Below are 14,293 nucleotides of genomic sequence, written 5' to 3' on the forward strand. Positions count from 1 at the left end.
GAGAAACACATTCACCGAAAGGGCACCAGCCACCAGAGGGTGTTGTTAACTCTCAGGACAGCAGGGATCATCTCTTCCTGGGTGTCTGTGCAGCACCCGACACAAGGGGGCATGGATCTCACGTGGGGTATCTAGAGGCTACTGTGGTACGCAGAAAAAAAATATACCCACAGACCCCACTCCCACTCCACCCCAAGGCCCCGCCCCCACTTGGCCTCTTCCCCCATGGCCCCACCCGTGCTGCACCTCTTCCTGCCTCCCCGCTTGCTCCTTTCTGCACTCTCCCCCTGTCACTTGCCCTCAAGGCAGGAGAGGGTAGAAAGGAGCAAGTGGTAGGTGGGTGGGTGGTCTCAGGGAGAGAGCAGGCAGGAGTGGGCAGGAGGCATTCAGGGGCGGAGAGGAGTGAGCACGGGTGGGGGGCACTCAGGGTGGAGAGGAGCGAGCAGCGGGTGGGTGGATGGCGGGGACACTTCGGGGAAGGGACAGAAAAGAGTGAGCGCAGGTGAGGGGACACTCAAGGGTGGGGGTGGAAAGGAGCAAGCAGGAGGTGCTTGGGGGCGGAGAGGAGTGAGAAGCGGTGGGTGGGTGGGGGGGACACTCAGAGAAAGGGGTGAAGAGGAGTGGGTGGGAGGCGCTCGGGATGAGGGTGGAGAGGGGCAAGTGGTGGGTGGGGGGACACTCACGGGAGGGGCTGAGAGGAGCGAGCGCAGGCGGAAGGCACTTGGAGGTGGAGAGGAGCAAGCAGGGTGGGTGGGCAGCGGGACACTTGGGGGAGGACGCAGAGAGAAGTGGGTGGGAGGTGCTCTGGGGTGGAGAGTAGGGAGCAGCGGGTGGGTGGGCAGCGGGACACTCGGGGGAGGACGCGGAGAGAAGTGGGTGGGAGGTGCTCTGGGGTGGAGAGGAGGGAGCAGCGGGTGGGAGGATACTGGGGGAAGGAGTGGAGAAGAGCAAGAGCAGCAGGAGGCACTCCGAGATGGAGAGGAGCGAGCGGTGGGCAGGCAGGTGGGTCGGGGGACACTTAGGGGAGGGGGCGGAGAGGAGCAGCCGGGAGGCACCCAGAGGTGGAGAGGAGTGAGTGATGGGTGGGTGGATGGATGGAGGGATACTCAGGGGAGGAGACAGAGAGGAGTGGGCGGGAGGTGCTCGGGGGAGGGAAGCGAGCCTGAGCAGGAGGCACTTGCGGTTGCAGGCGGACACTCGGGGGAAGGGGTGGAGAGGAGTGGGTGGGAGGCACTTGGAGGTTACGAGGAGCGAGCGGTGGTGGGTGGATGAGGTGACACTCGGGAGGAGGCAGAAAGGAGCGAGTGCGGGTGGGAGGTACTCAGGGATGGAGAGGAGGAAGCACATTGTGGGTGGGCAGGGGAAACATTTGGGGGAGGGGTGGAGTGGGCAGGAGGCATTTGGGGATGGAGAGGAGTGAGTACAGTGTGGGCGGGTGGGGGGAAGCACTCAGGGAGGAGGCAGAGAGTAGCGGGTGGGAGGCACTTAGGGGCAGAGAGAAGCAAGCATCGGATGGGTGGGTGGGGGACACTCAAGGGAGGGAGCAGAGAGGAGTGAGCGTGGGCGGGAGGCACTTGGGAGTGAAGGGGAGTGAGTGGCGGGTGGGCAGGGGGAAGCACTCAGGGCGGGGGCAGAGAGGAGCGGGTAGGAGGCACTTGGGGGTAGACAGGAGCAAGCAGAGGGTGGGTGGGCAGGGGACACTCAAGGGAGGGAGCAGAGAGGAGTGAGCATGGGTGGGAGGCACTTGGGGTTGAAGGGGAGCGAGTGATGGGTGGGCAGGCGGGCAGGGGGAAGCACTCAGGGAGGGGGCAGAGAGGAGCAGGAGGGAGGCACTCGGGGGCAGAGAGGAGCAAGCAGCAGGTGGTGGCTGGAGGACACTTGGGAGAGGGAGTAGAGAGGAGTGAGCGCAGGCGGGAGGCACCTGGGAGGTGAAGGGGAGCGAGTGACGGGTGGGCAGCTGGGACGCTCGGGGGAGGGGGTGGACAGGAGCAAGCGTGGGCAGGAGGCACTTGCAGGTGGAGAGGAGCAAGCAGGGTGGGTGGGCAGCAGGACGCTCGGGGGAGGAGGTGGAGAGGAGTGAGTGGGAGGAGGGAGCAGCTGGTGGGCGGACACGAAGGGGAGGGGTGGAGAGGAGCGAGCGCAGGCAGGATACACTTGGGGGGTGGAGAGAAGCGAGCGGTGGGTGGGCGGGCAGGGCGACACTTGGGGGAGCAGGTGGAGAGGATCAGGCAGGAGGTGCTCAGGGGTGGAGAGAAGCGAGAGGTGGGTGGGCGGGCAGGGCGACACTTGGGGGAGCAGGCGGAGAGGATCAGGCAGGAGGTGCTCAGGGGTGGAGAGAAGCGAGCGGTGGGTGGGCGGGCAGGGCGACACTTGGGGGGTGGAGAGAAGCGAGCGGTGGGTGGGCGGGCAGGGCGACACGTGGGGGAGCAGGCGGAGAGGATCAGGCAGGAGGTGCTCAGGGATGGAGAGGAGCGAGTGGTGGGTGGATGAATGGAGGGAAACTTGAGGGAGGGGTGGAGAAGAGCAGGTGGGAGGCACTCAGAGATGGAGAGGAGTGAGTGTGGGCAGGAGGCACTTGCGGGTGGAGAGGAGGGAGCAGCAATGGGTGGACACTTGGGGAGGGGGTGGAGAGGAGCGTGTGGGAGGCGCTTGGGGGAGGGGGTGGAGAGGAGTGCGTGGGAGGTGCTCGGGGGAGGGGGCGGAGAGGAGTGTGCAGGAGGTGCTCGGGGGAGGGGGCAGAGAGGAGTGTGCAGGAGGTGCTCGACGGAGGGGACGGAGAGGAGTGTTCAGGAGATGCTCGGGGGAGGGGGCGGAGAGGAGTGTGCAGGAGGTGCTCGGGGGAGGGGATGAAGAGGAGTGTGCGGGAGGTGCTCGGGGGAGGGGACGGGGAGGAGTGCGCGGGAGGTGCTCGCGGGAGGGGGCAGAGAGGAGTGTGCAGGAGGTGCTCGGGGGAGGGGACGGAGAGGAGTGTTCAGGAGATGCTCGGGGGAGGGGACGGACAGGAGTGTGCAGGAGGTGCTCGGGGGAGGGGACGGAGAGGAGTGCATGGGAGGTGCTCGGGGGAGGGGGCAGAGAGGAGTGTGCAGGAGGTGCTCGGGGGAGGGGACGGACAGGAGTGTGCAGGAGATGCTCGGGGGAGGGGACGGAGAGGAGTGTGCGGGAGGTGCTCGGGGGAGGGGACGGAGAGGAGTGTGCAGGAGGTGCTCGGGGGAGGGGACGGAGAGGAGTGTGCAGGAGGTGCTCGGGGGAGGGGACGGGGAGGAGTGCGTGGGAGGTGCTCGGGGGAGGGGGCAGGGGGGAGTGCGCGGGAGGTGCTCGGGGGAGGGGACGGAGAGGAGTGTTCAGGAGATGCTCGGGGGAGGGGACGGAGAGGAGTGTGCAGGAGGTGCTCGGGGGAGGGGACGGAGAGGAGTGTGCAGGAGGTGCTCGGGGGAGGGGACGGAGAGGAGTGTGCAGGAGGTGCTCGGGGGAGGGGACGGAGAGGAGTGTGCAGGAGGTGCTCGGGGGAGGGGGCAGGGAGGAGTGTGCAGGAGGTGCTCGGGGGAGGGGGCGGAGAGGAGTGTGCAGGAGGTGCTCGGGGGAGGGGGCGGAGAGGAGTGTGCAGGAGGTGCTCGGGAGAGGGGACGGAGAGGAGTGTGCAGGAGGTGCCCGGGGCAGGGGACGGAGAGGAGTGTGCAGGAGGTGCCCGGGGCAGGGGACGGAGAGGAGTGTGCAGGAGGTGCCCGGAGGAGGGGACGGAGAGGAGTGTTCAGGAGATGCTCGGGGGAGGGGACGGAGAGGAGTGTGCAGGAGATGCTCGGGGAGAGGATGAAGAGGAACAAGCAGAGGGTGGGTGCGGAGTTTTGGTGGTGGGGACAGAGTACGGGCAGGGCCTCAGGGTGGAGAGGTGGTGGAGCACCTACCAGCAAAAACAAACGTCAGCACCATGGCTACACACAAGGAAAATACTTATAACGGAAGGGCTGGGAAATTTATAACATCTGACAACCAAGTGAAGATTAATTTCCTTTCCTCTCTTAACATGAATTACCAGCAATGGGGAAAATATGCCCAAGTAGAAAGAGGGAGGGTCAAGTCATGTGAGCATCCGAGGATCTATGCGGCCTACAGCGCCAAGGACCTGCAGATCAGTCGAAGGACATTTTGTTTCTTTCTTTCCAGTGGCAAAAGGGTTAATCAGGAGCTTTACCTTTCTCTTTGTGAATCCTCCATAGGCAGAGGGCAGCCAGGATGAGGAAGCAAATGCAGATCATCAGGATTACAAGGATTACAAAGAGAGGGACCCGCCATGAAGAAACTCTGGGGAAGAAAGTGTCTGCAGGGGAAGAGAACAACACAGGTTAACTCATGTGACCCATTCTGCCCCATGCAAATGTGACACAAAATAATTAACAAACCTAGTAACAGGTTGTGGGACCCTTTTATCTCCTTGTGCTAGACAGAAAAGGCTGGAATCAGTTCTTTTGTTAATATTTATTTCCTGAGATTGCTTTTTAACATTAGAAATAGCGGGCAAACTGGTTGGAAAATGGGCTTTCCATTCCACAGGAAATTTCGATATATCAAAATTTGTTTGTGTTCCTGGTTGGAATGTACGGGTGAAATGTCAGAAAGAAAATTTTAAAAAATCCAGTTCTGAGCCCTCAGAATGTTTCATTTCAATGACGTCAACCTGTTTTGGTTTTGGTAATGTCAAAAGGTTACAATACAATACAAAATATTAAATAAAAATATATCTTATGGGTTTAATATTGTGACAGGGTCAGGCCAGATGGCTACAGGAGAGTGACACAAGGCAGATATATTAGCCCCAGGTTAAGTAGGTCCCCTTTCCCAGGGTAAGGTAACAGGGAAGGTTCCAGAACAATCAGGATCTTTCTGGAAACAATTAAGGCAGACAGGCTGATTAGAACACCTGCAGCCAATCAAGAAGCTGCTAGAATTAATTAAGGCAGGCTAATCAGGGCACCTGGGTTTAAAAAGGAGCTCACTTCAGTTTGTGGTGCGCGTGTGAGGAGCTGGGAGCAAGATAGGGTGACCAGATAGCAAGTGTAAAAAATCGGGACGGGGGTGGGGGGTAATAGGTGCTTACATAAGAAAAAGCCCCCAAAATCAAGACTGTCCCTATAAAATCGGGACATCTGGTCACCCTAGGGCTGCTGGAGGACTGAGGAGCACAAGTGTTATCAGACACCAGGAGGAAGGTCCTGTGGTGAGGATAAAGAAGGTGTTTGGAGCAGGCAATGGGGAAGTAGCCCAGGGAGTTGTAGCTGTCACACAGCTGTTACAGGAGGCACTATAGACAGCTGCAATCCACAGGGCCCTGGGCTGGAACCCAGAGTAGAGGGAGGCCTGGGTTTCCCCAAAACCTCCCAACTCCTGATCCAACACAGGAAGATCTTTGAGGCTAGCAAAATACGCCAATAAGCGCAGGACCCATCAAGACAGAGGAGGAGCTTTGTCACAATATAAAATATATAAATATATAAATATACTATAATCTAGTAGAGTATGAATACGCCAATAAAACATCAAAGTCCAAACAAACTGAATCCAAAGGATGACATTTTTGGAACAAAATGAGAAAGTCAAAATGATTCGATTTGACTAATTACAGTCAAATATCTAGTTGAAATAGACACGTTCCCAGTAGAGGTTTGCTTCCAACAAAAATGCACCTGCTTTGAACATTTTCAAACCAGTTCTCATCAGGATATTCCACTATTATTATTTATTATTCGTATGACCTTGAGTCCCTAGCCATAGACCTGGAACCTACTGTGCTAGGGGCTAGACAAACACAGAACCAAAAGACAGGGTCCCGTCGCGCTGAACACTGCACAGACACACAGTGACCGAGATCAGGGTCCCGTCGTGCTAACACACAGTGACCGAGATCAGGGTCCCGTCACGCTGAACACTGCACAGACACACAGTGACCGAGATCAGGGTCCCATCACGCTGAACACTGCACAGACACACAGTGACCGAGATCAGGGTCCCGTCGTGCTGACACACAGTGACCGAGATCAGGGTCCCGTCGTGCTGACACACAGTGACCGAGATCAGGGCCCCGTCGTACCGAACGGTGCACAGACACACAGTGACCGAGATCAGGGCCCCGTCGTGCTGACACACAGTGACCGAGATCAGGGTCCCATCGTGCTGACACACAGTGACCGAGATCACGGCCCCGTCGTGCTGACACACAGTGACCGAGATCAGGGTCCCATCGTGCTGACACACAGTGACCGAGATCAGGGCCCCGTCGTACCGAACGGTGCACAGACACACAGTGACCGAGATCAGGGTCCCGTTGTGCTGACACACAGTGACCGAGATCAGGGCCCTGTCGTGCTGAACACTGCACAGACACACAGTGACCGAGATCAGGGTCCCATCGTGCTGACACACAGTGACCGAGATCAGGGCCCTGTCGTGCTGAACACTGCACAGACACACAGTGACCGAGATCAGGGTCCCATCGTGCTGACACACAGTGACCGAGATCAGGGCCCTGTCGTGCTGAACACTGCACAGACACACAGTGACCGAGATCAGGGTCCCATCGTGCTGACACACAGTGACCGAGATCAGGGCCCTGTCGTGCTGAACACTGCACAGACACACAGTGACCGAGATCAGGGTCCCGTCATGCTGAACACTGCACAGACACACAGTGACCGAGATCAGGTCTCGTCGTGCTGACACACAGTGACCGAGATCAGGGTTCTGTCGTGCTGACACACAGTGACCGAGATCAGGGCCCCATTGTGCCGAACGGTGCACAGACACACAGTGACCGAGGTCAGGGCCCTGTCACGCCTGGCACTGCACAGACACACAGTGATAGAGATCAAGGCCTGCTGCGCTGGGCACTGTACTGACACACAGTAAGGTATTGTCCCTCTCATAAAGTTCTCACTATCTATAAATGCCATTCTCCACCACTGGAGATCTGGCTCCAGCTCTGTGTTTCTTTGTTTCATCAGCAGCTCACCAGAGATGACAATGGCCGATACTTTCTCTGGGCCGGACGAGCCAGGGCTGAGGGTGCAGGTCAGTGCTGGATCCGAGCTCTCGGTCATCACCACGGTGCTGGAGACGTTGAATATGCCGTCGTCACTTTGCAGTTTCTGTTCGGACTCTGGAGTCAGGATTTTTTGATGGCTGTTTCTCCAGAGCACATTGGGCTCCGGGTACCACCCTGCAGAGAGACATGTGACCGAGACCCCCTGGTCCTTGTACAAACTGACGTCGAGGAGAGGATCCGAACCAGAGCCTGGGGAAACAGATCAACAGGAATTCTCCCTTGATTTCACGCTCTCCTCATTGCTGCTGGTCACAGCAGGGCCTGGTTCCCCTCTCGCCCACCCCCGTGTAAGTCAGTTTACCCAAGAGAAGACTCAGAGCCACAGAAACATCGGGCTGGTTGGTATCATCATGTCCAGCCCCCTGCGCTGAGGCAGGATCAAGCAAACCGAGACCATCCCTGAGAGGTGTTTATGCAACCGGTTCTTACAACTCTCCAGTGACAGGGTTTCCACAATCTCCCTTGGAGCCTGGTCCAGAGCTTAACTCCCCTTAGAGTTACAAAAAGTTTTCCCTAAGATCTCACTTCAATCGCCCTTGCTGCAGATTAAGCCCGTTAGTTCTTGTCCTACCTTCAGTGGCCACGACGAACACATGATCTTCGTCTCCTTTGTAACAGCCCTTCATGTATCTGAAGGCTGTTATCAGGTGCCTCCTCAGTCTTCTCTTCTGAAGCCTAGACATGCCTCGTTCTTTCAACCTTTCCTCCTAGGGCCGGTTTTCTAAATCTTTGATTGTTTTGTTGCTCTTGTCCAGACACCCCCCCGCCCACCTTGTTCATGGTTTTGTGGCCCCCTGAACTGGACACAGGCCTCCAGATGATGCCTCACCAGCACCACAGAGAACAGGACTGTTACCTCCCATGGCTTACAACACTTCTCTTGCTCGGCTCTACCCAGGGAAGAGTCTCTGAGGGTAGAAGGCTTCTCAAACACAGGGAAAGGGAGAGCCGATGGCTGGGCACTGGAGCTCAGATATCCACACTGGAAATAAGGGGCACATATCTGCCATTGCAGGGCATCGTCTATGGAAGGAGGCTCTGTCGGGCTGCTGGGGAGCCCACATCCCTCGGGGTCCTTCCATGCAGCCTGGGCGTCTCTGCCCCACAGGCTCTGCTCTGGCTCACCAGAGCTGGGCTGGATGGAGGAGTCACTGGGGGAGGTTTTCTGGCCTGCGACTGCAGCAGGCTGCATGGGGAGGTCCCCCTGCCATCTCCCCCCACCCCAGAGCTGCACAGGCTGAATCCAGCATCTCCCCACCCCAGGATCACTCACTCGTCAGGTGGAGCTCCAACGTGGCATCGCTGAAGTAGGTGTCGGACTGGAAGTCACAGAGGTAGTGTCCTTCATCCCACAGGGTGAGGTTCCAGATCCGCAGGGCCAGGCTGCCACTCTGGATCCTGTCCCGCAGGAGCTCCGTCCTGCCCCGGTACCTCTCACCCTGCACCTCGCTCCCATCCGGAAGGTACACGTGGACGTCCTGGCCTAGCTGGGGCCGGCTCCATTTCACCTGCATGGCCTGGGCGCTGAGCGCTGGGGAGAGGTGGCAGGGCAGCAGCACAGTGCCCCCCAGTGGGGCGGAGAGGGGGCCGGCAGGAACCAGCACCTGGAAACTCACTGGGGAAAGGGGCAGAGAGACAAGCCTGGGGTCAGAGGGGAGTGGCAGGAAGCAGCTTCACCTCTCACACAACCCAGCCCCCAGCCCCACCACCCAGTGGATCCTGGAGAGAGGGGCTCAGGGAGAACTGTGAGCAGGAGAGGGAGGGGTAGAGTGGGGGGAAGGAGGCAGGGAGGGAGGAATGGTGTGTATGTGGAGGCCAGGATGGAGGGATGTGTGTATGGGAAAGGAAGGAGGATGGATGGATAGATGACGGAGGGGTATGTATGGGGATGGTTATGGGGGGGATGGGTGGAAGGATAGCAGGGTCAATATGGGGATGGATGGAGGACTGTGTATGGATGTGGGTGGATGGATGGAGAGGTGTGTACGGGGATGGATGTGGGGAGATGAATGGGTGGATGGATGGATGTGGGTGAATAGAAGGGTGTATATGGGGATGGATGGAGGGGGGTGGAGTGAGGGGTATGTATGGGGATGGATGGAGTGGTGTGTATGAGGATGGATGTGGGGGGATGTATGGAGGGGTGTGTACGGGGATGGATGTGGGGAGATGAATGGGTGGATGGATGTGGGTGGATAGAGGGGTGTGTATGGGGACGGATGCGGGGGATGGATGGAGGGGTGTGTATGGGGATGGATGTGGGGGGATGGATGGAGGGATGGACAGTGACTCCATTTGTCACACATTATTGTGCATGTGAGTGAGTGCTAGATCCTGCGCTCTCACTCCCGAGCCCAGTGCATTACCAGGGCAGTCACCCCAGACTGTCCTCGCCGTACATGAGAGCTGGCTGGGGCCCTGTGACCACCCAGCACCATTAAGGACAGAGCCTCCTTACCAGCCACTGCAGCCTGAACGTGCAGGAGAAGGACGGTGGAGAGCAGGGCGGCGCTGGAGTGTGGACGACGGGCTCCCAGCATCTGGCAGAGCGACTCTTCCTGGCCTCAGGGCTGGACAGCAGCCAATGAACTACAGGGAAACCAAGGAGACAAGGGATGAGAAGGGGAATAGCTGCTCACCTGAAGATCCCCTTCTTGTGTCAGTGGGAACCAGGAAGGTGGTTCATCCCACGAGGGAAAGCTGCTGCACGGTGATCCTACACAAGCATTTCATGGAATAGGATAATAGCCTGCTATTGCCACCACCTGGAGGAGCTACTCCTTCAGCTCCAGCAATTGAGGCTCCTGCTACGAGCGATGAAGGCCTGGGGGTCAAACTCCACAGTCCACTTACATGCCGGGTGATGCTGGACAGCTTGCTGGGCAGGCAGCACGTCTGGGACTATAGGCTGCACATTTCAAAGGAGCGGAAAGGAATCAAGGGTCTGAGCGGAAGAGTGGGTGGGAAGTTTTTGGGGGTTGGGAGCCTTTTCCATAGAAAAGAGCAGTTTAATCATAACTGAAATATTTTGCAGGAACATGTCCACTTCTGAGAACATTTTACAGGGGAAAAGTCAAAGGGACTCATTTCAGTTCAATAAGGGCAAAATACTACCTTGGAAATGTGTCCTTACAATTAATTTCACTGTGACTTTTATCCCATTAAAGTCTGAAATAAAATATATATTATTTAATATTCCATATAATGCACAGTATTTAATAATATATATCATATACCGATTAATGACTACAATATATTATAAAATAATAATTATATAGGCTTGGGAGAATTCATTTTTTTAAATAATTTTGATGGATGAAATCAAAGTTAATTTTAAGCATTTTTTCCCCAGTTTTTATCGATTTAACTTTCCACAGTTGCTCCAGATCATGGGTTTAAACATTTCCCCCCATTTTTATTTATCTGAATTTTCACAGCGGTGGGAAATTATTGGGGACAGGGTCAGATAACTATTTAACGATAGTAAGTGCTGAGATACCACAAGTGAACACTTTATAGCTAGTAAAACACGAACTGTTCACATCACATGGCAAAACACACAAAGTAGCATGTTTAAATAACTCTAAGAAGTTCCCAGGCAGCAGAATTCTTATTTGCCTATCTGCAAATTTCCAGTATCATCAAGGGAAATATTTTTTTTATCAGTTTGGTAAAATCGATGTTTACTGACATTTTCAGATACAAATCGAATCCTTCTGAGCCTACTTAGCATTTAATATAATAACAAATGTAATATGCACTATATATTAGTCAATATAATATAATATAGACCATAGTATACATATCACAATACACTTAACAATATTATATAATAATCAGTTTAATATACAATAGGACACGCTAAACAAAATGAACTGAAACAATAAGGTTGAAATGAACCAGTTTACCTCCCCAACTGCAGGCATTTGTATAGAAAAGAAATGATGAGTGAAACAAAGATCGAGATTTCGCAGAATTTTCATTTCATGGGAATTTGGGGGGTGGGGCAGAAACAGGGGGTGTTACGCCAAATTAGATCAGAAACATTATTCAGCCTGTCAGAATTCTCCACGGAAGGGAAATTCTGGTTCCCACTCAGCCTCACCACATGGCCTGTTGGCAAAGTCAAAGTGCCCAGATTTCAGGAAGGGCCTCAGCAAGGCTTGACGCTAGAAGATCCTTTGTACTGGAGTGGCTGCAGAGTTCTGAAGGCGCATGGGGCGCAGGGGCTATGGATGGAACAAATCTGCTGTGCAGGCCTGTGTTTGGGGCCATGATTCTCAAACCTTGCATGGGCAGATCATGCTATCAGAGCAGGCTGAGGATCTGTGGGATGGACAGACAGACACAGGGGTGAATATAGGTTGCACAGATAGGCAGAGGGTGTTTGGATGCACAAGTGGAAAGAGGGTATATCAGATGCACGGACAGACAGAAAGGTGTTTGGGATACATAGACAGACAGAGGGTGCATGGGATACACAGACAAGCAGAGGGTGTTTGGGGTGCATAGACAGACAGAGGCATGTTTCGGATGCACAGACAGAAAGAGGAGTGTATGGGATGCATAAACAGCGGGGTGTTTGGGATGAACACACAGACAAGAGTGTATGGGACGCACAGACAGGCAGAGGGTGTATGGGATGCATAGAAGGAAAGACAGAGGTGTACAAGGGATGCACAGACAGACAGAAAGAAGGCATAAGGGACGTACAGACAGACAGAGCATTGCATGTGATGTACAGACAAATGGGGGGTTGCATGGGATGTACAGACACAGGGCATATATAGGATACACAGTCAGACAGAGAGAGGTTGTATGGGGTGTACAGACAGACAGGGGTATTTGGGATGCACGGATAGACAAAGGGTATATGGGATCACAGACAGACAGAGGGATGTTTCAGATGCACAGACAAACACAGAGGTGTAAGGGATGAACAGACAGAGGGGTGTTTGGGATGCAAAAACACACACAGGGTGTATGGGATGCACAGACAGGCAGAGGTGTATATGGGATGTGCAGACAGACAGAGGGGTGTTTGGGATGCACAGACAGACAGAAGGGAGCATGGGATGCAAAGACAGATGAGGGTATATGGGATGCACACACAGAGGGGTGTTGGGGATGCACAGACAGACAGAGGGTGTATTGCATTCACAGACAGAGAGAGAGTGTGTATGGGAAGCAAAGACATACAGAGAGGTGTATGGGATGCACAGAAAGACAGAGGAGTGTACGGGATGCACAGACAAAAGACAGAGGGGTGTATGGGATGCACAGATGGACAGAACTGTGGACGTGATGTACAGACAGACAGAGTGGTGGTTGTGCTGCACAGACAGACAGAGGGTGTGTATGGGATGCACAGACAGACACAGATGGTGCATATGGCATACACAGAAAGACAGAGGGGTGTTCAGGATACATTAATAAACAGAGGGTGTACGGGATGCACAGACAGGCACACGGCATGTTTGGAATGTAAAGACAAATGGAGGGTGTATGGATGCACAGCCAGCAAGAGGGTGTTTGGTATACACAGACAGAGGGGTGTATTTGATGCACAGACAGGGACAGGTTGTAGGGATTTAAAGACGGACAGAGGGTTGTATGGGATGCACAGACAAAGGGGAGTATTGGATGCACAGACAAACAGAGCGGTGTTAGGGATGCACAGAAAGAAAAAGCGGTTCATGGGATGAACAGACAGAGAGAGGGGTGCATAGGATGTACAGACAGACAGAAGGTGTCTGGGATGAACAGACGGACAGAGGGGTATATGGCATGCACAGATGAACAGAGGGGTGTATATGATGCACAGTCAGAGGGATGTTTGGGATGCAGAGTCACAGGGATGTTTGGGATGTGCAGACAGAGAGGGGTGTTTGGGATGCACAGACAGAGGGGTGTATGGGATGCACAGATAAGCAGAGGGTGAATGGGATGTACAGACAGAGAGAGGGTTGGATGCGATATACAGACAGACAGATAGAGGATGTTTGCTATGCACAGACAGAGGGCTGTACTTGATGCACAGACAGACAGAGGAGTGTATGAGAGGGACAGAGGGGTGTATGGGATGTACAGATGGACTGAGGGCTGCATGGGATGCAGAGACAGGTAGAGGGTGTATGTGATGCACAGACTGAGGGGTGGACGGGATGCGCAAACAGACAGGGGGTGGATGGGATGCACAGACTGAGGGTCTATTGTGTGCACAGACAGTATCAGGAATGATCCCTGAGCCCCTCTTGGTATCTGCAGTCCCTGGCAGCGCATTGGAGCTGATTCCCTAGTGCGTGGGGGGACGCGCCCAATCCCTCACTGCCTCTTCTGGCCAGGCCTAGCTCTGGGACGATTCTTGTCTCCAGCCACTCTGATGGCCCAGACCCCCAGTTCAGCCAGTTGTCCTCCATCCCTGCAAGTTGGGTGGAGCATTTCCTGTCATATGCACTTGCTGAGCCCGTCCTGAAAGCGAGTTCCAGCCTAAGCAAACGCCCCCAGGGGTGAAACCCAACTGGGCGTGGCAGTCCTGCCCTCCACTCTCGCTCCCCCCAGAGTAACCCACTGGAGTCCCTGGGGCTGGCTCTCCTCTCGCTCACCCGGTGTAAATCAGGAGGAACCCACTGGAGTCCCTGGGGCTGGATCTCCTCTCGCTCACCCGGTGTAAATCAGCAGTAACCCACTGGAGTCCCTGGGGCTGGCTCTCCTCTTGCTCATCCAGTTTAAATAAGGAGTAACCCCGCTGGAGTCCCTGGGGCTGGCTCTCCTCTTGCTCACCCGGTGTAAATCAGGAGTAACCCACTGGAGTCCCTGGGGCTGGATCTCCTCTCGCTCACCCGGTGTAAATAAGGAGTAACCCCGCTGGAGTCCCTGGGGCTGGATCTCCTCTCGCTCACCCGGTGTAAATCAGGAGTAACCCCGCTGGAGTCCCTGGGGCTGGCTCTCCTCTCGCTCACCAGGTGTAAATCAGGAGTAACCCACTGGAGTCTCTGGGGCTGGTTTCCCCTCACCTCGCAGAGATCAGGAGTAACCCCCCTGAAGTCCCTGCGGCGGGCTCCCCTCTGGTTACAAATGTAACTTTCGCTTTCTCTTTCCGTATCCTCTGCTGCCCCCGTGTGGCTATTTCCCAGAATTGTGAGTCTCTGCCACAGACTGCCTGGGTCACCTTGGGCAAGGTCCCTGAATGCTCTGTAC

General features: G+C 55.2%; 1 protein-coding gene and 2 long non-coding RNA genes across 9 annotated transcripts in view; 2 read left to right on the forward strand and 1 right to left on the reverse strand.

The window, feature by feature from the left end:
* Positions 1 to 9,680, reverse strand: part of LOC127033156 (butyrophilin subfamily 2 member A2-like) — a 32,033-nt gene extending 22,353 nt beyond the window's left edge. Inside the window, exons 1-4 of the mRNA XM_050920960.1 lie at positions 9,552 to 9,680; positions 8,367 to 8,708; positions 7,001 to 7,282; positions 4,190 to 4,315 (exon numbers count right to left, since the gene is read on the reverse strand). Of these exons, the coding sequence (XP_050776917.1) occupies positions 4,190 to 4,315; positions 7,001 to 7,282; positions 8,367 to 8,708; positions 9,552 to 9,633 (832 nt within the window). The 5' untranslated portion in view covers positions 9,634 to 9,680. The remainder of the gene's footprint in view (positions 1 to 4,189; positions 4,316 to 7,000; positions 7,283 to 8,366; positions 8,709 to 9,551) is intronic.
* LOC127032890 (uncharacterized) lies at positions 2,654 to 3,712 on the forward strand. Of its 5 annotated transcripts, none has more exons than XR_007768935.1 (4): positions 2,654 to 2,719; positions 2,794 to 2,830; positions 3,053 to 3,089; positions 3,497 to 3,712. It is a non-coding gene; the product is annotated as an uncharacterized LOC127032890 (long non-coding RNA). The 5 variants fall into 5 exon arrangements; XR_007768934.1 differs by having other exon boundaries at positions 2,660 to 2,756; XR_007768933.1 differs by lacking the exon at positions 2,794 to 2,830 and having other exon boundaries at positions 2,660 to 2,756.
* A 3,451-nt stretch (positions 9,681 to 13,131) lies between the features above and the next one.
* Positions 13,132 to 14,176, forward strand: LOC127032895 (uncharacterized). 3 transcript variants are annotated; one of them, XR_007768946.1, is made up of 4 exons: positions 13,132 to 13,216; positions 13,270 to 13,773; positions 13,834 to 13,951; positions 14,013 to 14,176. It is a non-coding gene; the product is annotated as an uncharacterized LOC127032895 (long non-coding RNA). The 3 variants fall into 3 exon arrangements; XR_007768947.1 differs by lacking the exon at positions 13,834 to 13,951 and having other exon boundaries at positions 13,270 to 13,832; XR_007768945.1 differs by lacking the exon at positions 13,834 to 13,951 and having other exon boundaries at positions 13,953 to 14,176.
* Positions 14,177 to 14,293: the final 117 nt, after the last annotated feature.

The sequence above is a fragment of the Gopherus flavomarginatus genome, chromosome 12 (genome assembly GCF_025201925.1).
Source record: "Gopherus flavomarginatus isolate rGopFla2 chromosome 12, rGopFla2.mat.asm, whole genome shotgun sequence".
Classification (NCBI taxonomy): domain Eukaryota; kingdom Metazoa; phylum Chordata; order Testudines; family Testudinidae; genus Gopherus; species Gopherus flavomarginatus.